The 26,637-nt window shown below is 60.0% G+C and overlaps 1 protein-coding gene across 1 annotated transcript in view; it reads right to left on the reverse strand.

Moving 5' to 3' along the window:
* Window positions 1-26,637, reverse strand: part of CELSR1 (cadherin EGF LAG seven-pass G-type receptor 1) — a gene marked incomplete at both ends in the record, with an annotated part of 147,250 nt that overhangs the window by 7,134 nt on the left and 113,479 nt on the right. Inside the window, 14 exons of the mRNA XM_082851040.1 lie at window positions 1,868-2,042; window positions 6,840-7,040; window positions 8,757-8,883; window positions 10,550-10,717; window positions 11,539-11,743; window positions 15,395-15,538; window positions 17,043-17,226; window positions 18,455-18,664; window positions 19,104-19,198; window positions 19,864-19,965; window positions 20,509-20,692; window positions 22,379-22,499; window positions 25,067-25,208; window positions 25,785-25,959. Of these exons, the coding sequence (XP_082707166.1) occupies window positions 1,868-2,042; window positions 6,840-7,040; window positions 8,757-8,883; window positions 10,550-10,717; window positions 11,539-11,743; window positions 15,395-15,538; window positions 17,043-17,226; window positions 18,455-18,664; window positions 19,104-19,198; window positions 19,864-19,965; window positions 20,509-20,692; window positions 22,379-22,499; window positions 25,067-25,208; window positions 25,785-25,959 (2,233 nt within the window). The remainder of the gene's footprint in view (window positions 1-1,867; window positions 2,043-6,839; window positions 7,041-8,756; window positions 8,884-10,549; window positions 10,718-11,538; window positions 11,744-15,394; window positions 15,539-17,042; window positions 17,227-18,454; window positions 18,665-19,103; window positions 19,199-19,863; window positions 19,966-20,508; window positions 20,693-22,378; window positions 22,500-25,066; window positions 25,209-25,784; window positions 25,960-26,637) is intronic.

Genomic DNA, 26,637 nt, shown 5'->3' on the forward strand with positions numbered 1-26,637 from the left:
CCCAGATGAGAGCAGGTCTCATCCTCCCCCGTCCCCTGGCTCTGAGCCCACCCCTCAGTGCAGGGTCTGTGGATGAGCCTAGAGTCACGTTCACCATCACTTAATGCCTGTCTTCCCTGGATGGACGACTCCTGGAAGACACAGGCTTTGCCGTTCTCACTTCACTGCTCTGATCCCGGGCCTAGAACGGAGCCCCGCACAGAGGAGGCCCGCCCTGAATGAACAAATGAAGGAGTGTGCGAATGCTCCCGTGTTCTTGGGCAACTGAGACTTGGTGGGGATTAAGGAAAGCACATGAGGAGGTGGCCTCAGGCCCCCATCCCCCACGCCCCCCGGATCCCAAAGGCCCGGCTGGGTCAGGCCCCACATCTGAGACAAGGGCTGTCCCCATGCAGGGTCCCATGGAGACGCTCTGCTCCATCCAGCCCCGTCGGGAGGGGCTGCCCGAGGTGACCACACAGGTGGAGATGGAACAGGGTACGTATAGACCAGGAACCACACTCTGAGTTTACTGGGGCACAGAAGAGCAGACAGCAAACTTTAACTTTTCCTTTTGTAAAATAAGCAAATTGGCAAATGATCCTGACCTGACTTCCTCGTTTCTCTTCATAGAATTTGATGTAAATAAAATCCGATGTTCTGGTTTCTGAGATTAACTTGCTAATTAAAAAAAACCCCAAATAACAATAGAGGCTCTGGGCAGACTGAAGATGAAATTAAAGATGAGTGTCCAAGCACGACCAGGTCCTCGCTTCAGGGGGTTAGTAGATGGGCACTGGGGGGACCCCCGAAACCAGCTGCTCCCAGCCCCCATTCTTCCTGGTCTTTGGGGCTCAGGAACCACCTGAATTAGCACCTCTCTCACAAGCTGACCAGAAACAGCATGGAAACACGCGACGTAGTGTGTCTGCTGTGTTCAGTCTTTGGGTCAAGAGGAGGTGGCTGCCGGTGAGGGCGGCTCCCACTGCCCCCCCTCAGCAGCCCTGGATGGAGGCGACAACGGTCATTCAGGGTCCCTTGGAGCCCAGGGAGAGGAGTCACAACGGGACAGCCCGGTGCCCAGACTGGGTGGGAGCAGAGTGGCCTCAGGAGACCAGCTGGTGATGCTACCATGGAAACCAGGGTGGCTGCTGGGCAGAGCCCTGGGGCGGCATCTGCCCCTTCTCCCACTGCCTCTGGCCTCGGACTTCGTGTCTGGATCCCTGGAACTCAGGGACTGCTGAGGAGAGAGGGTGCCGCTCTCCCTTTGTGAACGCAAGAGGGGATCTTTCCCCTAAGAAGCAAATCTGACCTTCTCATATTTAGTGAAAAGCGTGCTGAGAAGTGCTGCTGTCTGTTCACTCATGAACTCATTCTTTCATCCATCGATCCATCCACCCACCCAGCTACCCACCCATCCACCATCCGTCCGTTCATCCAACTACCATCCATCCATTTATCCCTCCATCCAACCATCTACCTACCTACCCACCTGTCCACCCACCCATCCACCCATCTCTCCATCCATCCATCCACCACCTATCCATCCACCCATCCATCTATCCACAAAGCGGGCAGACAAGGGAGCGTTTGTCTGTTAGATGCCACAGGCAAACCCTGAACAGGCCTGGGCCCAGGTCTCAAGGAGCTCACACCTGACGGGAGACGCATCCCTCACTGATGATGACACTCGTGGGAGCAGATGTGGGTGCAGGTGTCCCTCCTCTGCCGAGTGCCCAGGAGGAGGCCAGAGAGCTCCGCCACCTGCACCCAGGGGCGCTGGTTTACCTGACGTGGCTTCCTGCATCCGCAGTGCCACGCAGGTCCCCCGAGTGGCGGTCGGTCCCCAGCCCGGGCCCCCTGGCGGGGCTGCTCTGCGCATCCTCACCTGTGACGATGGCTGGGATGCCCCAGCCCACGACGTAGTAGAACCTCATGGGCCCGGCGTCGATGTTGCGCACCTCGGTCAGCATGCGGTGGATGTGCAGGCTCTCCACGAAGGTCCAGGCGAAGGTGCTCATGTACACGTAGTGCAGGAGAATGGCGATCACCGTGCACAGGAACTGCGGGGAGAGGCAGCCGCTCAGCGAAGCCCGCCGGCCCGCGGCCCTGCACCACGGACCGAGGGCCGGATGGCACGGAGATAGGGGCGGGGGACGCACCCAGTTGGGCCACTTTGCAAACGTGAGGGCACGCAGGTCTGAAAAAGGAAATCGAGTCAGTTGTTTTTCCCTATTTGATTCACCCAGGAGCGGCTGAGTGTCAACAGTCCCAAGCGTCTCAGGCTCCTGATGCGGAACGGAGGACACGGAGTGAGGCACCTGGGGGCCCTGGGGACCCCCCAACCTGGATCGGCGCCAGGCGTGAGCTTAACCCAGGGCCGACAGGTTGGCCGAGCCTCTAGTGTTTTCATTAGAAGCTAGAAATTTGTATTTTCAGGTCACGGCTCCAAATTTTTAAATGTTGGCATTTCATTTAAAGTTAGAAAAAGAATATCATGGAGGCAGGCTGCTCAGGCTGTGGCCCCAGACCGTGACCGTGGCCTTCACCCACCACCCCAGCCCTCGTGCGGGTCTCCGAGGTCCAGCGGATGCGGCCAGCGGGAGGGAGGAGCCTCGGGCCTCGTGACCTCGCCCTCATATGAAAACAAGGTCATCGCACCTGCGCTGATTTAACGGAGCCTCTACCTTCCGCGGAAGAAAACAGGGATGAGAGCGTTTGTTCTGTTTCTGTCCCCGTGGGTCTGTGTGTCTGGCCAGTGGCTGAGTGCCAGGGAGTGAAAGTCACCCTCCACAGGGCAGTTGAGGGTCAGCTTCCCGGCCTCTGGGGGCCTTGGTGACCCAGCCCTGAGTCCCTGGACACCGAAGGTGGTGCGAGAACATGAGGAAGGCGGTGGTGGAGGGCTGGGGACACTGTGGGACCCTGGGCTTCCAGCCTGAGGCCGTCAGTGCAAATCCAGTCCCAAGTGCTCCGGGATGGAACTTCAAGACCTCCACCTTGGCCCAGAGCAGCCTCGCCGGGTCCTCCTGAGAGGGGCTGGCTGCCCGTCCAGGATTCCCAAGGTCCACCTGCTGGGAGATGCGGGCAGGCTCCCCTCCAGGTCCCAGGAAGCTGGACTGGCAGGGGAGGAGAGAGAGGACATGGGGAGGGGGAGGAGAAAGCCCCTGGCCACGCCCACGGTGGGGCCACACCCTGAAACATCCTGTCCAATCCTGGCTGCTATCGTGGCAGCCCGACCTCCCGGGCTCTCAGTGCCTGAGCCGACACCCACACCCCAACAGACAGGAGCGTAGGAGACAGAGGGCCACCGCCTGACTCGTGCAGAGGCCTCCGCTCAGTCCCAGGGCAGCGCACCCGCGGGAGCGCCCCAGAGCCCAGGCTTGCTGGGAACACAAGTGCCACCTGCGGCTAAGACCACCTTGACGGGCCGAGTTCTCTCCAGAAACAAAGCCCCGGAGATGCGGGAGGGAACCATGTTAGCATTAATATTTGTCCAATACAGCACAAAGCAGGAACTCAAGCAGACATGCCCTCTGCCTCAGATGCTGGACAGGAAACGGGGGTCCGCACTTAGCAACGGGCAAAGCGGTCAGCCTGGCCGCGGAGGGGGAGCCTGGGGCTGGGGTACCCCACGCCAAGCCCCAGCCGCCCCTGTGCAAAGCACCGTTGGCTCAGCAGAAGGAAGAAGGGTGAGGAGGCTGGCGTGTTGCCTTAAATAATGTGAAAAGTAAACCCACAAAACCACCTTTGGAAAAAAAAAAAAGTGTCAGAAATTGACATTCTAAAATGTAATGGGGCCGTACATGCAGGGACTTCGGCACCGAAGGTACCACCTTTTCCAGAAACAGAACAAACACTAAGGCACAATAAATCATTTCAACCTGCCAGTGATCTGGGAGATGAAAAACCTCACCCAGAGATGGGATTGTGAGTTTACAGAACACCCATCAAAACCAGGCGCGGTGCCAAAGCCCCAGAATTATGTGCACGGCATTCCTCCTCCCTCTCTTCCTGCTCACCAGTGCACGGAGGCTGCAAAGCTCTCCTTGCAGGCGGCCGATGAGTCAGTGCTTGAAACTAGTGAGTGACTGCCTCTGCGCATTTGTCACGCGGCATTTAGTTGCAAGGAGTGGCCTGTCACCGGCTCTCCGTCCCTCTGTTCAGACCACTCAGAGGCACCTTGAAGGGTTCTGCACTGAGTCACACAGCCCCTACCCCCCAGGACATGCAGGCAGGGGAGGGGCGCTGAGCCCAGCGGGTGCAGAGGGGCGGCCCAGCCTCTCCAGCGCCCCGCCTGCCCTGGGAGCCCGACACTCGCTCACGGTCCGTCCCCCTGGCCAGGCCCGGGGCTCCCCGTGTCCACGCTGCTGAGCCGTCAAGGTCATCACGCAAACCTCTCAAGGTTGTCTGCCTGGATGCCCCGCCTCTCTCCCCAGCGCCAGCCTCCGGAGGGGCCCCCTGCCTGCACTAACCGAGGAGGGAGAGCTCCAGGCTGCAAGGGGCCCTGGCTGGCGAGCCAGGAATGCCATCCGTGTCTCTACTCCACGTGTCCCTCTCCGGCTGTCCATTCCCACAGACACGCGTCCTCTTCACGTGCGGGCGGCCTCCCCAGCTCAGCTCTGCACTCGCCTCAGCCCGCAGGCGATGGGTGTGTCCAGCCTCACCCAGACCTGCCACTCTTGTCTGCTTCCACCTCTCCTGGCGGCCCCCCTCCTGGAGACTCGTGGCTTCACGCCCCCCTCCTTCCCCTCCCTCCGCGCCCACCTGGTCCCGACTCCTGTCCTTCTCCTCCTGCCGCTGTCCTGGCCTCGCTCCACCCACCAGACCTAGGAAGACGCCATCCTGGCTGCCTCTCTGACCTCCGATCTCTGCCCTTCCGACCCATCTTCCCTGTCACCAGGGTCCTCTTCCTAAAATGCAGACCCGGTCACGGCTCCCCATGGAACAACGCTGCCTGCCACACACAGACGGCGCTGCTCGGCCAGCCCGTCAAGCTCTGGATGACCAGACCCCCGGCCTGTCCCCTTCCGATCCTGGCCCCTCCCGCTGGACAGTGAATGGACGGTCCTGCTCAGCCCTTCTCTGGCCAGGCACAGCTCCCCCACCAGCCACCAGGGGGCCATTCTGGCACCTGACACCCCTGGACCACCATCCGAGTCTGTGTCTGGAGTATCTCTGTGGGCAGAGATGAGAGCGCTTCTAGGGTCTGGGTCTTTGGTAGACTTAATACAGTGACCATCAACAGTCCTCACTGCATGAGGAATGAAGAAATGTCAGCTCTGTTAACAACATGCGGCAGCTGGAACAGTCCACTGAGAAAGGAAGGGTGCAGCCCTCACCGTGGAGAGGTCAGCATTAGGTGAGGGTAGTCACCTGGGAACTTCCTGGAGCCACTACATATGCACGTGACGTGGGCAGCTGGCCTCACGCCTCCCCAGGGCCATCAGGGCCACCATCCAGTGACGAACAATGAACTCACACACACACAGTGAACTGTCTGCCCTGGGCCAGGTCACTCAACCTTGCTGGCCCCGGGTTCCTCACCTGTGAGCAGAGATGCTGCCACCTCCCGGGGCCCCAGGGATGTTTCAACAAGCCAGAGGGTGCATGTAAAGCCTTGGGCACAGAGCCTATGCTGCCCTCACCCCCATCAACGTGCTGTGACCCCTGTATTCTGAAAACCCCTTCTGTAAAAATGAAAAACCACTTGCAACCAGCCGGGGACCAAGCCACAAACCTCCCTCCTTCCTCCTGCTTTTCTCTCCCCAGTGATCTTGGCCGTGCCGCCGTCTCCCCCTCCAGGGCCGATCCCTGTCCCACCCCCCCGGGGACCTCGCCCCAGCCACCAGCCACCCCTTCTCCCTCCTCCCCCTGGAATCACTCGGGCTCAGATCTCTCCCATCCTACAGACACCTCCCGCTTAACCCTAACCTCACCCCACCCCCGCTCTGGCTCCAACCAGCGCCTCATCCTCTCCTCCTTCAAAGCCAAACTACCTCAGCCTCTGCCGGGGTCTCTGCTGCAGTCGTTTCCAGCCACTCCTTCATAAGTTACATTTTAAACACACGGTGGCTGGTGGGCAGGAACGCAACTGATGATATACATCAATCTCCTCTGATCGCCACGCACCTCGCTAAACTCTTTCATTATTTCTTGTAATGCGTCTGTAGATTGGTTAGGATTTTTTCTGTGAGGTCGTCGTATCAGCTATATAATCTAATCACCTAACGATAACTTCCAGAAGCCTATATAACACCCCACGAGCCCACGTGATACCCCAGGAGCCCACGTGCCCTGGGACAGCTTGAGCAAAAGACACTCCGTGTGTAACCCCGTCCCCTCCCCCACGAGTCTCGAGCTCCCTTCTCGCGCCAACCCTGCCGACCCGCCGCCACCAGCACGTCCCTGAGCTCTGGGCCTGTCCTAGACTTCTCTCTCCCCCTCTGGGGAATCACCTGGGCTTTCACAGAAAACGTGGCCATGACTCCCCAGCAAGTGCAGGCCTGGGAGACGCTGTGCGACAGGGGCAGCTCCAGGCTCAGGTGACAGCTCCCAGGACTCTTGGGTTTCACAAGTGTAATTTCTGATGAAATCACTAGCGCCTGGGCCAGGAAAGTAAGAGTTGAGGCGTACGGAGCCCCCAGCTCCCGAGGATGCCCCTGGAGGGAGATTCCCACCAGGCACAAAGCAGTGAGCCCACAGGCCTGGCCTGGGTTCCCAACTTCCCACCCGCCGGACGGAACCAGCAACAGACACTCTGCCCGGACGACTCCTCCGGCCTCGGTGGAAGGTCAGACAGCGTGCGCTCCCACGGGGCCACGCGGGCGGCCGTGGAGGGAGGGGAGGGGCCGGGGCCTCACCGGGTTTTCTGTCTGGGCGATCCCGATGACGAAGACCAGCTGGGAGAAGAAGAGCGCCCCGATGAGGTTCTTGTGGATGCCGTGCAGGTTGGAGCGGAGCGTCTGCACCAGCGCCAGGAGCACGAAGGCCACCAGCAGGGCGGCCAGCGACAAGGACACGGCGGCGTAGGTGACGATCTTCAGGGGCAGGACCTCTCCGTGCTGCGGGCGGGTTGGTTAGAGGCGGGAGAACACGTAAGGGCCACGGCTCGGATGGAGCTTTTGCACAATCAAGACACAGTCACGTATTATCACTGCGGGCAGGAACTAGCGTGACCGCGACGTGGCTCTCGGGGGGGTGCAAAGACCGCGAACATGAACCAAACGAACGGTTTCGGGCGACAAAGTTCCGGGGAGGTCGGCGGTGACGCCTGCAAACACCGTGGGCGCACACGATGGCCCTGGCCTGCACACTGAAACACGGCTGAGACGGTGACTTTTCTGTTACGTGTATTTTGCCACAAGAAAAAAACCCTGAAAAACAAAAAACCTCACGCCTGACTCCTGCTGTCCGGCAGGTGTGGGGCCTGTCCACCCAAACTCTGAGCTGAGAGACCTTCAAACAGAGCCTCAGTTCACACAGAAGGCAGAGATGCCACAGCTGCAGGAAACCACAGTTGTCTCCTGTGCTTTTTTTGCAAAATAGGACACTCGCCCAGGACCTGGCACTCGACGGAGGTTCGGCATTTGGGGAGCAGGCAGCTCCAGTTCTCCGGTAACTTCCAGAAAGCACCGTTCTGAACTCGCACAGAGCTGTGAGCCGGGGCTGCCCGGGGAACTCGGGGAGCCAGGCCTGAGTGGGATGGGTGGGGGGACTGAGTGCTCAGGGATCTCAGAGAGGCTGGGAGCTGCAGCCGCACTTACTCCCCGAGGCTGGGGCGCTACTTAGAGGCTTCTGGTTTTGAGGCCCCTGGGGCGTGGGAGCCCTGATTCCTGCTCTGGTTTAATTTCTTCTACCTGAACTTCTGCTTCCTTTGCCCGCGAGTCCCCTCCTGGTGCTGCCCAGCTTCCTGGCCATGAGAGGACCCCCAAATCCGCCCCTCCACTGACAAAGAGCAGTAATAATTAACCCCCTTCAGGCTGGGACCTGGAGCCCCTGCCCATGGGAGCTTTCTGTCTTGGGCTCCCAGCACACTCTCTGCTCTTGTCACCCTAACACCCATCAGCAGCAACTAGTGGCTGACTCACCCTCCCAAGAATGTGACGGAAACTTGGGCCACCGCATACCGGGAAGTCCTGGGAGAGATGATGGTGTGGCCGCCCGGGACACATCCCAGCCTGAAAACAGGGTGAGGTCTCCCAGGCCTCGGTGTGGCTCCTGACATCAGGACACAACCCTGCCAGGCTGACCCTGCCCTGCTTGGGACCCCCTGCCTCCCGGGAGGCCCACAGAGGCCACCGAAAACACTGGAGGCTAAACACGAGCCGTCCCGCTGCCGCTCGGGGCTCCTGACCGAGCCTCCTTTGTCCTTTGGGGCCAGTGTTTGCAGCCCTTATGAGAGACACTCCCTTTGTTCCCGCCAGCCGTCTCTTTTCTTCCTTAAAATTCAAAGCGCAGCAGAAACAGCATCACCTAACAGACTGCTGAGAACCCTGTTTTGAAGTGAGGTGTACATTCCAGGGGTTTCCTCTCTGAGGTTCTGGACTGCCAGAACCGTTTCTAATTTACAACCTGGGCTCTTTGAAAACTCTTCTAAGGGGGTTCTGTTGCGGAAATCCTAACAGATTCTGACCAGTCCTCCTGGAGCACAGTTTTTAATTGTGGCTTCAGTTTGTTCAAAGCCCTTAGCAGGAAAGACGCAGCTCACAGAAGAGCGGGCTTGGGGGCCAGGACACACTTGCCAGCTGGGCAGGGGTTGCCCTGGGGGCGGTGCCCACCTCACGCCGGGAGACGTCCATGAGCACGGCCGAGCTAGTTGCGTGGCTGCACTGGCAGGTGACGTGGGTCCGGTTTCGGGACAGCAGCTCACAGCCCTTGGCCGACCACCCTCCGGTCCCACCGACGCTGCAGAGAAAAGCAGGGTGAATGGGTCTCTGGGGCCCTCCCGCCCCCACTGGAGCCCAAGCAACACCTTCGCTGTGCCCCAGCCAAGTGCCACTGTCATCACCGTGAGGACCACAGCCCCGGCGGCCCCCGGGGCCGTGTGAACCCTCTCCCTTCCCTTTCCAGGCCGGTGGGGGCCTCTGATGAGCACCCTCTGCTGTTCACGTTCATGCGTCGTTCAGCAGTAAAACTGCAGCGGGATGTCGCAGGCCCCTTTGCCGGAGACATTAGTCAGCCGTTAAAATAGCCACTGTGTGCTCTGGTCTCCTTTTGAGGCTCGATGATTTAAGAAGAAACATCTCACACCCGTTTTATACTTTCATCTTCATATTGCACAACGGTTTACGGCAACTGCCTGGAAGCAGGGCCCCATCATGACCCCGTGTTACTGATGGGAAGCCCCAAGGGCCAGGCTGCTACAGGTGTGTCTCGGCCTCAGACACAGCCCTGCCCTCCCTGACCCTGGGAGAGTCAAATAGCTTCTCTGGTCCCCAGTGTACTCATCTGTAAAATGGGACGTGGAGGCTAACGCACGTTTGCCCAGAACTTTAAGGCCTGGGATGGCAGACGCAGCGCAAAGCAGAGGATAATTAGAGCCCCGGCTGCCTAATTGCTGGGGTTCAATCAACCGACCATGAGAGACAGCCGGGCCTAACGCGTGCCAGACAGACCTCAACCGGGCCTCGTCGTGAAAGCGGACCCTGCATTCTCTTTTGTAAGCCAAGCGTCTATTGCCCTCCAGGCGCTAGGCGGGTCGCTCGTTAACTGGAATTTGGCGCGTGGTGCCTGCTGATCCAAACCTGCTTCCCAGCGCGGGCGCCCAGCAGAGCCCCCGCGGCAGAGACCCGACCCACCTAGTGGGACTGCAGCCTGGGGGAACGTTCGGGCTGCATGGAGTGAGAGCACAAAACTCCGCCCTGGCTGCAAGCGTCGGGCGGGGATGGGAGGCGGACGGGTGCTGCTGATGTGAGCGGGGCCTCTGAGGGCCAAGCCAGCCCCAGCAGCTGCCACGTGGGTCTCCAGGGCGGGACGGCTGAGGTCAGGGACCTTCCCCTGGTACAGGGACTCCCCTACACACATCAGGGATTTTCCGCTGTCGGCGGGAGGACCCTGGGCCCAGTCTGAGTCCCGCCCCCGCGTGTGTCCAGAACAAACCCCGGCCTTTCCTGGTGGTGGATGGGGTGCTTGTTGGCCGCAGTCCTGCAGGCGAGGGGCCCCGTCTCCATGCTGGCCTTCTCGAGGGATCTCCATGTGTGCCTGTGCATGTGTGTGCACGTGTGTGTGACCCTATGTGTGAACATCGTGCACGCCTGTGCTTCCAGATGTGTCTGTGTGCATTCGTGTACACACGTGTGCATGGTCATAGCTGGGGGCATGTGCACACGTGTATGTTTGTGTTTCCAGGTGTGCATATGTGTACATGCCTGTGCACATGTGTGTAACTGTGGGCCTATGGGGGACTCGGACACCCCCAGGAGGGGCTGGAAGGGAAGCAATGGGCCACAGAAAAACTCCCAAGGCGCTCTGCCAACGGAGCATTGACCACCTGTGCACAGGCACACCTGGCCTCAGCAAAGCCCCCCAAGGAAATGCAGCGTTCCAGGGCAGGGAGGGGCATCACCCGTACGTGATGGAGTGATTCCAGAACACGCAGACCGGCTTGGTGCGCTCCTCGGTCTCCAGGAGGGTGTACTCCACCAGGACGGGCCTCTCCAGGGGGCTGGGCAGCGGGGCCCCCTCGCTGTACACCACCGCGCTCACCACGGGTGTGTTGATGACGGGCCGGTTAGGCAGCCTGCAGGGGAGAAGCCAGGGCACAGGCACAAACCTGTGTGCAGCCCTGATGGGGACACAGCGCGGAGGTCTCTCCAGGAGGGACAGAATCAGGCGCACGAGCTCGGAGCCGCGGCCTCAGCCCTTGGGAAGGCGTGGCTAAGGGAGGGGTGGTGAGGCCTTGGTAAAGGTTTAATCACCAACGGGCAAGTACAGGGTCACCTCTGGGACAAAGGCAGACTCTGGAAATTTAAAATGAAGATAAGGTATGTACGTGAAGACGTCAAGGCCCCACCGTGGAGAACAGCAAATCCCTGGAACGCTGGGAATGCCCAGTGGAAGGAAGCTGGTGCCGTGGTGACGGCTCAGAGAGGCCCCTCAGCCAGCCACTGGGAAGGATGCACATGGAGACCACAGAGCCAGGCAGGAGCTGGAAGTGATCCTGAGGTTGAAGAGTGAAGCCTCTGTGCTCCGCCTCTGCTCAGGCCTCGAAGCCCTGCGGTGGCATCGGCTGCTTCCGCCGGTATTTACTGAGCTGCCCTAGGTACTGGGGCCGCCAACAGCCGGTGGCAGGCAGGTGTGCGGGGACGGATGCCCCGAGCAGGAATTACACTGCTGAGCCTGGGGTGTGTGCTGGGGAGGGGCGTTCCTGGCAGAAACACTAGGCAGACCCCGAACCTCTGTCCCAGGGGGATCACAGGGCAGTGGTCTCTGGCCGTGGGCCGGGGTCACTGCGTAGTGTGCTTGTACAGATGTTCCGGTGGTTGAGATTCTGACTTATGGAAGCCTCGGAACCCTCTGGAAACTGCCCCCCCCCCCCCGAGCTCCTGGAGCCAGGCTCACCTCAGGCTGCGGCGGTCTGGGTCATAGCGCTCGGGCAGGAGCTGCCCCAGGGTCCGGTAGATGATGACCAGGGCGATGGCGAACTGGCCAGGCTCCTCGGGGTGTCTCTTCCGCCTCTTGAATGGGGCCTCCGTCTCGGCGCTGGGCTGCGGGCGTGCCGTCTGGGGCGCGGCCCTGCGACCAGCCGGCCTCACCGTGGGGCCCTCTGCAACGTAAGCACAGCGTGAGGAAGGGGGCTGGACTCCTGTGTTCCCACCAAACCGCCTTCTACTTGAGCCGCTGCTTCCTGACATCAGTAGATGTTCCACAGGAAACAGTAGGAGGTTTCTCAGATCAAACACAGAACCACCACAGGACCCTGCAACTCCACTTCCGGGTGTGCACCCCAAAAAGCTGAAAGCAGGGACTCGACAGATGCTTGCACACCCGCGCTCACAGCAAGCGCGATTCACAACAGCCAGAAGGTGTAAGCAGCGCAAGTGTCCATCAACGGATGCTGGATAAGCAACACGCGGTCCCACCCATATAAGGAGATGGCATTTAGGCTTAGAAAGGAAGGAGGTTCTGGGACAGGCTACAACGTGGATGAACTTTCAGGACACGACGCTCGGTGAGAGAAGCTGGTCAAATAACGTAGATTCCACTTATGTGGGGAACCTGGAGACTGACTTTGTAGAAAGCAGCCACAGTCACCCACATTTTCCACAGTCCACAAAGTGCCCCGGCTGTGCCTGGTCCAGGAGTTGTCTCCGGAAACATCCACCGCCCAGTACGCACTGCGCAGAGCACAGGCTCCAGAGGGGCGGGCGGTGGAGCCCTGAGGGTCGGGTTCTGGGAGGGGTGACACGTCTGGGGGAGGGGAGGACAGGAGCACAGCAGGGGGTGGGGGCTAGAGGTGCAGTGGGGGAGGGTCTCCCCTCTGCCCCCGTGATGGGGACGCCACACACCTTTCAGGCCCTTCTGACCCTGCTCAGGGCCGTGCTGCTCAGTGGCTGGTTAACAGCACCAACTAGCCACACTCAGGCTGGTTAACAATGCCGGCTAGCCACACTCAGTCTGGTTAACAGCACCAGCTAGCCACACTCAGCCTGGTTAACAATACTGGTTAGCCACACTCAGGCTGGTTAACAGCACCAGTTAGCCACACTCAGCCTGGTTAACAGCACCTATTAGCCACACTCAGGCTGGTTAACGCACCAGTTAGCCACACTCAGCCTGGTTAACAATACTGGTCAGTCACACTCAGCCTGGTTAACAGCACCGGCTAGCTACATTCAGGCTGGTTAACAATACTGGTTGGTTAGCAACCTTGGTTAGCCACACTCAGCCTGGTTAACAGCACCAGCTAATCACACTCAGACTGGTTAACAATACTGGTTAGCGACACTCAGCCTGGTTAACAACCCTGATTAGCTACATTCAGACTGGTTAGCAACACCGCCTAGCCTCACTCAGGCTGGTCGACACTGGCTTTGGGGTCAGCAGGGAGGCAGGAGGCTCCAACTGCCGCTAGGGTTGCTCTTTTCCAGGGTCTGGCTGAGAGCTTCTGGGAAGGTGCGTGGAGTCACCACCCCCTGTCCTGCTCTGTCTGGCCAGTCACCTAACTGGGCTGTTCCGGCTCTTCCTCTGGGCGAGGGCAGTGCAGGCTACGGGCTTCCTGAGTGGAGGGCCCGATGCTCCCCCAGGCTGGGTGACCCTCCCAGGCCCCCACCCTGACTTGAGACAGACGCCTCCCTGTCGAGGGCTCGGACTTGACGAGCCGATGTTATCATCTTCAGCAGCAAGTGCGTCTACCCGCTCCCCGCTCCTGTGAAGTCCCACAAAGCGGGGCCCCATAAGGACGCTGACTCGGTGCTCCCTAAGCCTCCCACCGCCTGGCTCCACTGCCTCTGTTCAGTCGCGCTGGGCCGGGCTCCAGACCCCCTCCTCCAGCAGGGCTGTCACCTCCCGGGGGCATCAAGTGAGAGGCTGCGGCGGGGACACCAGACAGCACCCCGCAGCGGGGTGGCCTCTCGGGAGCGTGTCATGACCGTGACCCCAGAGCACACACACCCCTTCCCCGCGTCTGCTCCTGGCCCCAGACACATCGATGGGTTTAAAGCCCAGTGTTTTCCAAGACTCGACTGGCCCATCGTGTCCCCAGCTAACCAGTCAGCCAGCAAATGGGTACCGGAGGCCCCCCTTGGGCAAAGCATCCGGGGGTACCTCACCCCAGTAGAACAGGCAACACGCACACATGCTTCCTGGGCCAAGGGCTGGAGAGCCTGCCTAGGAGGGAGTCAGAGCAAAGAAGGGATCTGGGCCAAGGGGAGAAGGTCAGTGTCTGAGGAAGGAGGACGTAAGCCTGGTGAAGCCCGAGGGGGCGGGTGAGAGGTGGGCAGAGGCTCAGAGCCAAGCCCCAGGGCTGACCTCCACTAGATGCCTGAAACTGCAGCTATTACAACACTGTTATATAGTATACTTTTTCCTATACATCACACCTATGATAAGGCTAAATTTGTAAATTAGGCACATTAAGAAAACAACAATAACCAATAATAAAACAGAACAATTACAACTACACACTGTATTAAAAGTTATGTGAATGTGGTCTCTTTCTCTTTCTTTCAAAATACCTTATTGTACAAACTTAATGCCTTTCCCATCTTAACTAAGCACTTCTCATGCACTGTGGCTGTGACTTTTAGTTTTAGGTACAATGGCAAACCAGCATATATTTCTTTTTCCTTCCTCACAATTTCACAGATAGAAGATTCGTTCTTACTGTGGATCTGAGCAACCCCAGCGTATGATTTTTCTTTCCTTACTAAGTCGAGAATTTTCGCCCCTTCACTTGAAGGAAGCACTTCGTGGCTTCCCTTTGGCACAGCTGACTTGCCAGCATCAGTATTTTTGCTCTGAGGTCGTCATATTAGGTAGATAAGGGTCACTTGAACACGAGCCCTGTGATACTTGGACAGTCGATATGATCACCTAAGTGACCAATACACTGGACAAAGGGTGGATGGAGTAAGTTTGCAAGGAGCTGCTCAGAACTGCATGCAATTTAAAACATGAATTGTTTATTTCTGGAATTTTCCAGACCATGCTTGACCTTGGGTAACTGAAAACTCAGAAACCACAGATAAAGGGGTGATGTCTGTATATCACTATTCTGAGGATAACTACGAACAAAACACCGCTGAATGTTGAAAACTCAAATCGATCCCAAATAAATACAACTTGTAAGATGGGGTCAGTCGTCAAGCTTGATCCTACCTCCGTGTAAAACCCTCTTTAGAAGTTTTTAAGATGCCTGAATAATACCCGTGTAACTACGAAACGAATTTACTAAAACCCTTCACATTTTTAACTGTCCGTTACAGAATTTTATGTCTTCAAGCTCCTACCTTGGGGCAGACATTTTCAGTAGCTTGAGTGGATCTGTGAAAAATACTTTAAGAAAATTCAACATGTTTAAGCCGTGTGGTATTAGAGTCCTAACCCAGGACCGGAGAACTGCACACAGACGGCTCTGGTTTGGTTTTGGGGGTGGGTGCGGGGGGGGGCAGGGAGGAGTCTAAAAATTTTACATCCACGGAGAGGCAGCTTTTCACTGCACAAGGAAGACAACCTCACGCACGATTTAGGTGTTCACTCATTCATCACCTTATAAATTAGCCAAAGTTTTGTAAGAAACACCCCACCACTGCCTTTCCGTCTGACGCCAGCAAACAGGCTGCTGGATGCAGGGCAGATGTGCACGCGCAGGTGGCGCTGCGACGACAGCGGACCCACGCCCCCTGCGGCACCACGGAGGCCCTCCCTCCTCCACCTGCCGCCCCCAAGGGCGGCCGTCGCGTCTTAGCAGCTTTACCTTTCCTCTCGGGTGGTTTGAAGAAGTCCTCCGAGAAGAAGACCGAGGACTCCAGGTCTTTGGGGACCTCGCCCCGCAGGTGCTTGAACTGCGGCACCCAGGCTCCCGTGAAGTTCAGTTTGTCAAAGACGTCGACGGCGAGAACTGCGGGGACAGGCACCTCCATCACACGCAGCTCCCAAGCCCTCCCGCGGAGAGCCTGCCCGGACCCGTGCCGTTTTCAACCCGACCAGGACGGCTGTCCCCAATCACCTTTAAACAGAACCTACCTCCACTTCCTGCTGAGTCACACAGCCCGGTGCCTTACTGGGGGTCTCGGGGAGCTCAGGAGGCGCCCCCCCAGCCCCCCCCCACGGGCGTGTCTTTTCCCTGCAGCTGTGTCCCTGCTGGCAGTCAGCCCTGCAGGCTCCAGGGCGACCCCCCAGGTCTTCCCGCTGAGCCGTTTTTCCAACACCCCCGATACAAAGGGCGCCCTCAATTCACTGCACAGGCAAGGGCTGTGCTCCCACCTGAGGCGCTCAGGACCAGGGTGGGTGGGAGCGCTGGCCCCAGGAGGCAGGGGCCACTGGCCCCAAGGACTGGGAGGATGGACAGGGCTGGCCTGTGGCCCGAGCCCAGGGAGAACCAAGAAGGAAGCTCTCAGCCCAGTGCAGGGGCGATGGTCCCAACCACAGGGCATCAGAGAAGGACACTGGAGGGGTGTGCTGGCAGAGGTGGGCCAGAGGTTTGGCCGGGACCTGCCTGAAGTCTCTGGAAGGGGCTGGGGGGCAACAGCTACACCAGGTGCCCGTCAGGCGCCCGTGTCCTGTCCGTCCCCGAGAGTCTGCAGGCCGGCTCTGCCAGACCCTCTCTCGGGACAGAGGCCGGAACGCTGGGCGCTCACCCTTCTGTCCTGCCCCAGTGATGACGGGCTCCCAAGCCCACCTCCACCCCAATGCAAGGCAGGTGGCATCCTGGGCTCAGGTGGGCCTGGGAGGTGCAGACCAGCCCGAACATCTTCTGGTCAGGAAGTGAGGGCCCCTCCCTGGGAGCCTGAGAGTTCACGCCAGGGATGCCGCCGCACCTGGGTTAAAGGCTCAGGCCCTCCCGGCGACAGATAACCGGCTAACTCAAGGGGCGACTCCCTGGGTCCTGCCCGAGCCCCCATGGGGGTGCTAAGTAAACATCACGGGAGGAGGAAACCAGCAGCCCCGGCCTGTAGGACGGGCCCCGCTCCAGGGACTCTGCGGCTATGTCTCGGTGGGCAGGCCTGCCCCACCAGGGCTTCCTCCCCAGGAAGGAAGCCGACCTTCAACCCCTGACCCCCAAGCAGCACGTCCTGGGCCCTCAGGGTGACTCGGTCCACAAGCGTTGGCTCTGCTGGTGGCTCGGCTCCCAGCCCAGAGAGGGGGTTCCCCCTCCGCCAGGTGCCAGCTGCCTGTCCCCGGCCCTCTCCCAGGCTCTGTGCCTCTGGGTGAGCCTGGAGGCAGGACCTGCCGCCAGACCCTCCAGCCCACTTCCCCGGGCAGCCCCACACCTAGTTCTGAAGGTAAGAGGACCACCAAGATCCTGCCAGCGTCGACCCTTCTCCCAGAGATGGCCGAGGGGGGCTGCACCTGAGATGGGCCCCGGGGTTCCACCGTCCCCCCCGCCGGGCCCACAGCCTCACTCATGTTGGGGGTGACGATGACGAAGGGCCGCAGGTAGGTCCTCCGCAGGTTTCGGGCCACGTTGCTGAAATAGGTCTCGAAGCGCCTCAGCAGCTGCGTGGTGCCCCCCTCGCTCCGCTGGATCTGCTCCCACGCGGCCCTGGTGCCCGGGGCCAGGAGGGCGCTGCCCGCCTGGACGACGTCCTGGTCAGACAGACAGACAGACAGACGGCGCTCAGCTCATGTGAGCGGCTGGCCGGCGGAGGCCTGGCTGACACGCTGGGGCCCAGGGTCCAGAGAGCCTTTAGGTCACAGGACCAGGCCGGGCCAGGATCGGAAACCGCGAGAGGCCGTGGTCTCAGCTCCAAGCCAGGAGACACGTGTCGGGGGAAACTTTGCAGGGGGTTTCACCGCGTGCACCCCGAGACACAAAGGGGAGCAGGCGTGCGGAGACGCCCCCTGTTACATCGGAACCCCCGGTCCCACCAGGACAGCCTGGCCTGGGAACGGTCGCCCCGTCGCTGAGCCCACAGCAAGGCAGCCGAGGACGCGCTGCGGGTTCCAGTTCGGTGACGCTCCCGCCCTGAACACCTCAGATGAACAGGGGGCAGCGTGGGGAGGACACTCGGGCTGTCACGGGGATTCAGGGGCCACAACCCAGGTGGAAACCAGGTCGGAAAACTTCTGTTTGCAAAGAACCGGAAGTGGAAACAAATCCCTGGGCCTAGACTCTCAGACCTGGACTGAAATACAGGTGCGGGAACACTGCCAAGGCCCTGAGGGCTCTGCACGGACAGGGGAGGTCCCCGGGGGCTGTGTGTGGACGGGGAGGCCTTAGAGAGGGGTGAAGGGGAAGCACGAGGCAATGCCACGCCTCACCCGCACCCCCGGCAAGAGCAGCTTATCAACTGGATGAATGTGCCTCTCGCCAGTTATGCTAAAGACACGCCTCAGGGGCTGATCACTTAAAGACGACAGGACTGTCTCTGCAGCAGGAGGCATCAAGCCGTGTGAGAGTAGGACTCAGAGTTTGGAGGGGGCGGTCCTGGCACACGCCCCCTCATGGGTTGTGTGCCCTTGGTTTCCTGTGCCTCAGTTTCCTTAATTGTAAAGCAGGGCGACAGCCGAGCTGCATACAGGACGTGTGTGGGAACAAGTGGGCCGATTCCTGCAGTCCCCAGGACACTGGCGCGCACGCAGTGGTCAGCTGACAGCGGCACCGCTGTCGTCACCATCAGGCCTGTCCCTTTGCCAAGACGCTCCTAACACTTGGAAACCCTTTTGCTGGTCACTGAACTGGCCTGCGCTCACGTCTGAAAAGGGCAGTCTTGCCCTGAGGACACCGGGCCAGACGACCTTCCACAACCGAGCCAGGGCCCCCGGTCCAGCTCACCCCTGGACGTGCGGGGCTCTCTGCCCGCCGCCTTCCTACCTCATGGAAGTCGGCGTCCCGCGTGGCCGCCAGCTCGAAGCCCTGCTGGCTGCTTTCATGCAGCAGGACGCGGCCCAGCAGCTGGTAGGCCGTCCGCACATCGTTGCCAAAGAGCGCGTCCGTGTGCCGCGTGGCGTTGCGTAGCGCCCGGGCCAGCCACAGGGACCGGTCACCGTCCATCCGCGTCTCGTTCCGGCTCAGCTTCTCGTTCTGGGTCGGGGAGCGAGTGCCAGGTCGGCCCTGGGCCCTTCCCCTGACTCAGAATCCACTACTTTCCAGTGGAAATACCCTTGTCAGAAAAGAACTTTAAAAATCCCCAAGCCCCAAAATGAACTTGGGCTGATGTCCGTGGCACAAAAAAGGAGGGTCTGTCAGGCTAAAAAGCACTTGGAAAAAGACACCAGGTGGAAGAAGGGAGAGAGTATGACACCGTGAGTCATGGGCGGATGGCAAGGCGGGGGGCTCGGACGTGGGGACTCTGGGTCTGCAGAACCAGACGCAGGGTGGGATCTAGAAAGGGAAGAGGAGACGGCTGCCGCGGTGCCCCAAACAGATGTGCTGTCTCCAGGCCCCGCCCAGCCTGGGACCAGCATGACCCGGCAGCCTGGAAACCCACCCTCTTCCTGCATGTCCCCAGGGTGCAGCCTACCATGGCTTTGAGGTCCACGAAGGAGACGGTGGTGCAGTTAAAGAGCTCTGGGGGCAGCCAGCCCTTCTCCCCGCTGCAGTGCCGGACCGCGTTTCCTAGGGAACAGAGAAGGACCCGCCAAGCCTGAAAGCTGAACTGTGAATGAAGCCCTCGGCTGGCCCAGGGCCGGCAGGTACCATAGCCACGAAGCCAACGCTGCTCTTCCTTCAGACCTGGGAACACACTGACAGCTGCCTGACATTCACAACCAGGCCTCACCGCTGGCCTGAGCTGCCCAGCAACTATGGGTGGACACCTGAGCGAGTCCGTGAAAAGAGAAATCGGCTGAGTGGTCCATCGGGCACCCACCGTGTCCACATGCGCTGCAAGCCCACCCGGATCCCACTCTGGGCTGCTGCTTTCTCTGCACTGACTCACCAGACCTCCCCCGGCCCCCTGTAGCCAGACGCAGCTACCATCCCCGTCTTACGATGAGATGCCAATGCTGTGAACGGTGAGGCAGCTTGTCCGAGCCTCCCCGCCACCGTCCCCATCCCAGCCACTAGACTCTTCGTACTTTCATTGTGCTCTTTCCAGGTTTTATCATTTACGACCGAGGAAAAAGTTCTCTTATCCCCCCATCACTTTGGCTAAAGGAACTATTTCAACACGGAACGTCCGGTGAGTTCCGATGCCTCGGCCGGCTCTCCCGCAAGCCGCACGCCTCCGTCTAATGTTCCGCCTGGAATGGATGCCACAAGCCACACCCCGCGGTACTTACCCACAGACCCTTTAGGGCACGGCACTGCGGCCGGCTGCCCGAACTTGGTCTGCGGCCACCAGATGCCAGCCTCAAATGCTCTGGGACAGCCGTTGTAGATCACTGGGGTACAGAGGGGAGAAGGCGCTCAGCCTGGCACATCCGTGCACACAGACGTGCAGCGTGCTCCACAGGCTCCTCCTGGACGGAGGCCCCGCCCCCGCCAAGAACCAGACCCCTCGCACCCCCCATCGGTGTTAGAACAGGGGGAGGGGGGACGCAGGCTCTGACCCACGCCTCCTGACGGGCCAGTGGACAGAAGGCCAAGCAGACACAGCTGGACCAGGAGGCTGTCAGGCGCCCCCACCACGCCCCAGGAGTGTGGGGGGCACACACATGCACACACGCACGCAGACACAGACACGCACACACAGACACATGTAGGCACACACACAGGCACACACACACACACACACAGGCACACACGCACACATGCATGCACACACAGACACATGCGGGCGCATGCAGAGACGCGCACGCAGACACACGCGCACACATGTAGACACGTGCGCACATGCACACACGCACACACATGCGTGCACACACGCACACACACAGTGGCCTGTCCCTGCCGTACAGCCTGAGAGGGTCAAGGGCAACGCGGACCTTCGCAGCCGAGGACCGTGACCTCGGCGAACGGGTTGTCGCAGCGGTTGCACTGGCGGCCAATGACGCCGGGCTTGCAGCTGCACTGGCCAGTGTCCATGTCGCACGCGCGGCTGTGGGAGCCGTGCGGGAAGCAGTCACACGGCAGGCAGGTGTCCTGTGCCGGGGGCCTGTAGTAATTCTCCTGCAAGAGCCAGAAGCAGAGGCTGGACGTCAGACACCGCAGACAACCTACACCTGGAGGGCGCTTCCTGAGCAACGTCAGGGTTCCCGCCCGGCTCCCTGGCCTCCCGGCTGTCCTCCACCCACGGCCTCCAGGCCAGCGGCGTCTGGGGCCCCCAGGGCGGATGGGGCAGGTGCGTCCTCCAGGAAAACACGCCCTCTCTCACATCTCAGCAAACACCGTGAGCCACCATCTGTCCTAAAAAGGATCAGTGATTCAAATGGAGATCTATGCACCAGGGTACCAGGATGGCTGATGGAGGTGTTTTTGTTTTTTTTAATTGTGAGAAATTAGAAGCCACCCGAACATCTGTCACCGGGCAGGTCAAGCTGATGGTCAAGAGCGTGGGCTTCAGTTCCGGGAAGTCGTGGATTTGCGCCCAGCTTGGTCATTCACTGGCCACACTGCCCTTGCCAGGACACTTGGCTTCCCAAGGCCCAAGGGTCCCCGGCTGAAAGCTGGGCAGACTTGCGGCCAGTGACAGAGGCTTCTGTGTCAGGCAGGGACACGGAACTGTCCCACAGGGGACAGACACTTCCAGTGCCTGAGGAGGCACTGCATGTGAGCAGTCACTCTGGGAGGGCACACGGTATCACTGTCACTGTTTACAGTCCTTTCTGCATTTTCTACAATTTTTGATGGAAAAAAAAACCCCTAGGCATGTTTCCCCAGGTACCCTCCTCACTCTCCTCCTGCCCTGCCCCCCACCAGTGCCATGACCGCCATCTCACACCATGTGGTTTGCGTGGTCCTGATCTGCTGGGGCCCTTATGATTTTTCAGGCGACATCGGAGGCACGGCGGAGCACGCGGGACACGACGCATGTCAGACAGGGCGCCGGGGAGCATCAGAGGGCGCCGTGACGGCAGGTTCCCCTCTTGGGTCAGCAAGCCTGGCCACGGGACAGCGCGTCCCTCCGAGCGGCTACTGTTACGCACAGAGTTCTCCTTTGGGATTCAAGTTACCGGCAGCTCACGGCAGCTGTCGACACAACATTCTGAAGGTACGTGGAGTTTTCTGGGAGGCCCAGAGGGCCGGGGTTCCCCGTGCTTTGGGCTGAGAACCCTGCGGCTGTGCACAAGGATGACAGGCACCCGAGGCGAGGGAGTGGGCAAAGCTTTTCATATTTTAAATGTTGGTCGTCACTGGGGACTTCCCTGGTGGTCCAGGGCCTAAGACTCTGCACTCCCAATGCAGGGGGCCCGGGTTTGATCCCCGCAGGGAACTAGATCCCACATGCTGCAAGTAAGAGTCCGTATGCCGCAACTAAAGATCCCGCACGCGGCAACGATCCTGCGTGCCGCAACTGAGACCGGAGCAGGCAAATTCATTAATTAAATAGTTTTTAAAATGTTGGTGATCATTGAGTGGTTTGATAAAAGACCAGGAAAATGACCGATCAGGAGAACCACGTTTGGTGACGAAGACGAGTTAAACTCACAGAAATTGCTTGGTTTCCCGTGACCGTGTGCGGGGCTGAGCCAGCTCACAGGCGAGAACCTGCAAGCTGTGCTCACCCACAGTGAGCCCTGTGAGTACCCAAGCGTGTGTGTGTTCGTGTCCAGGTAGACGTGTGGGCGGGTGTGTGGGTGCGCACGCCCCGCCGTCTCCCTGGGTCCCTGCCGTCCGCCCGCGGCCGGGCCTCACCTTGCACTGGCACTGCCCGTTGGTCTTGTTGCAGTCGGGGTCGAAGCCTTTGCTGACAGCACAGTGGCAAGGCCCGCACACAGGGTTCCCCCACCAGCCTCTGGGGCACGGAAGGTCGATCCTGTTGGGAAACCAGATGGCAGACGGAAGGTGTACAGAACTGCCCTTTTTGGAACGAGAGGGATGATGGAGGCCTGGGCCTGGCTGGACTAGTTCTGGGCACCTCCCGCCACCCTGAGTGGTCCGTTGCCCCCTTGCTGGCCCCCACCTGCAGGACTTAGCATTTTATGGCCTATGCCCAGCCTTCCGGGGCCCTGCATCTGGAAGGGTTCTACCTACAATACTGTTATTTTAAAATAATCTGTTTGCTCACCTTTTTCTTCCACCTGCAAGATGCAGGTGAGTGCCCCAACCCAGCTTCCTAGGAGCACCGTGTCAGTAAGTTCTCTCCGCTCAGCACCCCTACACCACAACGCCTGGCCCACGAGGGAGGGCGCTCAGGGACAACCAACCCACTGTCAGGCTGGTTCTTCACCAGCCCCACCCAGCGCAGACCGAGCCCAGCTGCCCTGGGCAACCTTCTCCCGGGTCCCGGGAGCACAAGACCGGTGGGATTGGCAGCAACGATGCTTCCCGGGTCCCCGGGGTCAAATGCTGACCACATCCCCATGGATACTGGGAGCAGCCTTTCCTGGGATGTGGAGCCTGCTTCAGTCAGCTCAGAGCAGCCCTGGGCTGGACACGGTGGACTCAGAACCGTCAGACCTGCCCAGTCCCGCCCCCTTGAGGTGCCCGGGCAGACCCTGAAACAGGCGACCTCCACGGTGCCGAGGCCAGGTTCCTCCCTGCCCCGCCCGGTGGTGGCTGCTGCCTGTTGCTGTCACCCTACGCCCCCTCCCCACCTGAGCGCTCACTTGAGTGTCCGCTGCTGACCTGTCTGCCTGGGGATGCCCCCCGAGTGTCCTTCAGGCTCCGCAAAATGAAACGCTGTCCTGTGTTTACTATCCTGCCTAACGGCATTCCAGCCGCCCACCCACCGGCCATCAACCTCTCCTACTCACTTGTTCACCTAACCAGCAATTATTAAGTACTGGCTGTGTACACACTAGGGGCATAACAACGACCAGGATGGGCTGGGAACCAGCAATTATTAAGTACCGACTGTGTACACGCTAGGGGCATAACAAGGACCAGGATGGGCTGGGAACCAGCAATTATTAAGTACCGGCTGTGTACACGCTAGGGGCATAACGACGACCAGGATGGGCTGGGAACCAGCAATTATTAAGTACCGACTGTGTACACGCTAGGGGCATAACGACGACCAGGATGGGCTGGGAACCAGCAATTATTAAGTACCGACTGTGTACACGCTCGGGGCATAACGACGACCAGGATGGGCTGGGAACCAGCAATTATTAAGTACCGGCTGTGTACACGCTCGGGGCATAACGACGACCAGGATGGGCTGGGAACCAGCAATTATTAAGTACCGGCTGTGTACACGCTCGGGGCATAACGACGACCAGGAGGGGCTGGGGCTCCAGGCTGGTGCTGATGGGTCTACATCAACAGTGTGGGAATCCCGGAGGCTTGGTGTCGCACCCCTTCTCACTGTCTCCTCAGCCCTGCCTTGCGGGCATCGCCAGCCCTTGGGGACGCCGCACGGCCTCCCAGCTGGTCCCTTTGCCTCTGCCTTCCGTCTGCTTCCACCACACTCCACCTGTGAGCTGGGGGCGCTCTGACACCCAGACCTGATCCTGCCCCTTTTCTGCGGAGCCCCTGCGGCCTCTACAAAGCCCAGCTCTGTTCCCGGTTTGCAGGCAGGCCCTCTACCCAGGCCTGTGCGTCTCCCCGGCGCAGAACATGCTGGGACAGCACGCGCCGGCTCTGCCCGGGACCCACGCGCTGAGCTCCTTAGACGGGTCTCATCCCATCACTGCTCTCCGGCCCTGCCCCCTTGGTGTCCCCGCTGGAACGCCCCCTCCTTCAGCCCCGCTGACTCCCAACCCGCCATCATCCAACGGGCTGTGCGGTGCCGAGGGCGGTGCTGCATCCGGGTCACGGGTGGGGTTACAGCACACACTCCGGTCCCCAGTGGACAAAAAGCAGGGCGAGGTGTCCCGGCCAGGCGCAGCAGGCTGGCACCGCGCGGCTTCTGTGCCAGGACGGCCCGGCACTGGCCGAGGACCAGCAACCTTCACCGCATCACGTCCCAAAGGGGCTGGAGCCTTGGTGTGTGAAGGACCTCGTGGCCCCATCTGGGAGAAAGTGCTCATCCTGTGATGACTACACACCTGGACTGCGGGGGCCTGGAGACCAAGATGCCCCCAGTGAATTACACCAGGACTCTACGCGCACAGCAGAGATGACTGCCACTCCCGACTTGAAAGATAAAGTGTTTTCCGTAATTACGCTCATCTTCCCGTATCTCAGCGACCGCCTGCTCTGTGCACAGCTGGGCTCTTGATAAATGAGTTGTGCTGTGCGTTTCTGGGGTGGAAACATGCTCAGTGGGGTTAGTGTGAGATGCCCAACTGGATTCTCGTTTATTTCATGCCAAATTGAAAAAGATATGTCCTTGTTATCCTGAACCATACGTATTTGGGGGTTAAATAGCAAAGAGGAGAGAACAGGTCAGGAGGAGAAGTAGCCACGTGGACCCTGAAAGCGAGGGCGCACTCTCACCTGTTCTCGCAGTACTGCCCGTAGTGGCCGGACCCACACTCGCACACGTAGCCCCGCGGGGAGTCGGGGCTGTGCACGCAGGCTGCCACGTGCTTGCAGGGGTTCACATGACACGCGTCCACACACTTCCTTCCAAAGTACCCTGCGGGGACAGGCCAGCGTTAGCCCACCCCAGGATCTGGCTTTGCGAGTCTGCTTTCCAGAGCGACACCCTCTGTGTTAGGATGTGCTAGCAATCTGCGGCTTCCCCAAGCCTCGACTTGCCATGCCACTCTGCAGAGGAAAGTGGCAGAGCCTCTCGGAGTCACAGGAAGCACAAACACTCGGGGGCGTCAGACCTGGAAACGCAGAGATGAGGGCCTGCCTCCCAGGCCCCCCGGGAGGGCTCACAGCGGGTGGGTACCAGCTGAGGACAGCCACATCACCTCAAAATTCAGAGACAACCCCTGAATGTTAAATGTGCGCCTTTCACAGACTCTCTCTCATCTCAGTATATGCCCTGAGGATCCAACCGGAAGTGTCCCCTGTCCCCCACGTGAAGAAGACACAGGACACAGGGACACTCCTTAGTTACGAAACAAAGCTCAGGGTGCCCCAGACCCCCAGAGAGGTGATGGGGGAGCCGCCGCCCAACTCGGCTTTCCACAATGTGCTTTAAACACCAAAGGCGTCACCCTCCACCGACGGGCACCAGGAAAGGGGGGCTGTGGGCGCCCACCTCTGTCGCAGATGCAGGAGTAGCCGTCCCAGGTGTCGTGGCAGTGGCTATGCTGCGGGCAGGGGCTAGAGGAGCAGGGGTCCTCCACGTCACAGCCATCTTTCACCCTGACCTTGAGGGCATCCTTCATGTTCAGCGTGGCGATATTGGTGGCCGTCTCCCCCATTCGCACACCCTGCGTTAAAGAAGGGCAGCCAGAGTTGGTGCTGGGGCCTTGGGGCTGGAGGAACCCCAGAAGGTAACCAGGGGTTAAGAGAACCCCAAATTCTCTTGGGTCCCTTGTTTTAAAAGCTACGCCTCATTTATCGAAAGGGCTGGGACTGGTGGGGGGACGGCAGGGATGAGGGGCACTTCTGCTCCCCCCAGGCGTGGATCCCAGGCAGGGGGACAGGCCACCCGGAATGAAGACGGAATGATTCCATATTCCGATAATTCCATGGTGAGGGTCACGGAGGAAAAATAATGAGGATGATGCGCGAGCACGGCTGCTGATGAAAGTGAGCAGGGAGCTCCCGGGAGGAGGGGGCACGTGCCGAGGTGGGGGGGCCACCCGTGCGAGGCACCTCAGGGCCAGATTGCCCGGGGGCGGGGCGGGGGCGCAGGGGAAGGAACTAAGGATTGATTTCCCTGTAGCGGGGCTGGGGTTTGGGGGCGCAGGCAGAAGCAGGGAACACCTGGTCTAGGGGACGAGCGAGGGACCCGTCCAGGTGAGCACGGGGGGTGGGGCTGGTGCAGGCAGCGAGGGGCAGGTTCTGGAAGTGACATGAAGACAGAGCTGCAGGGGGCCGACCGTGGCGTGGCTGTGAGGGGAACTCGAGGGGAAGCCTGGGAGAGGAGGGGGCTCTAAGCGGGA

The sequence above is a fragment of the Leucopleurus acutus genome (assembly GCF_964270905.1).
Source record: "Leucopleurus acutus genome assembly, chromosome: 11".
NCBI classification, from domain to species: domain Eukaryota; kingdom Metazoa; phylum Chordata; class Mammalia; order Artiodactyla; family Delphinidae; genus Leucopleurus; species Leucopleurus acutus.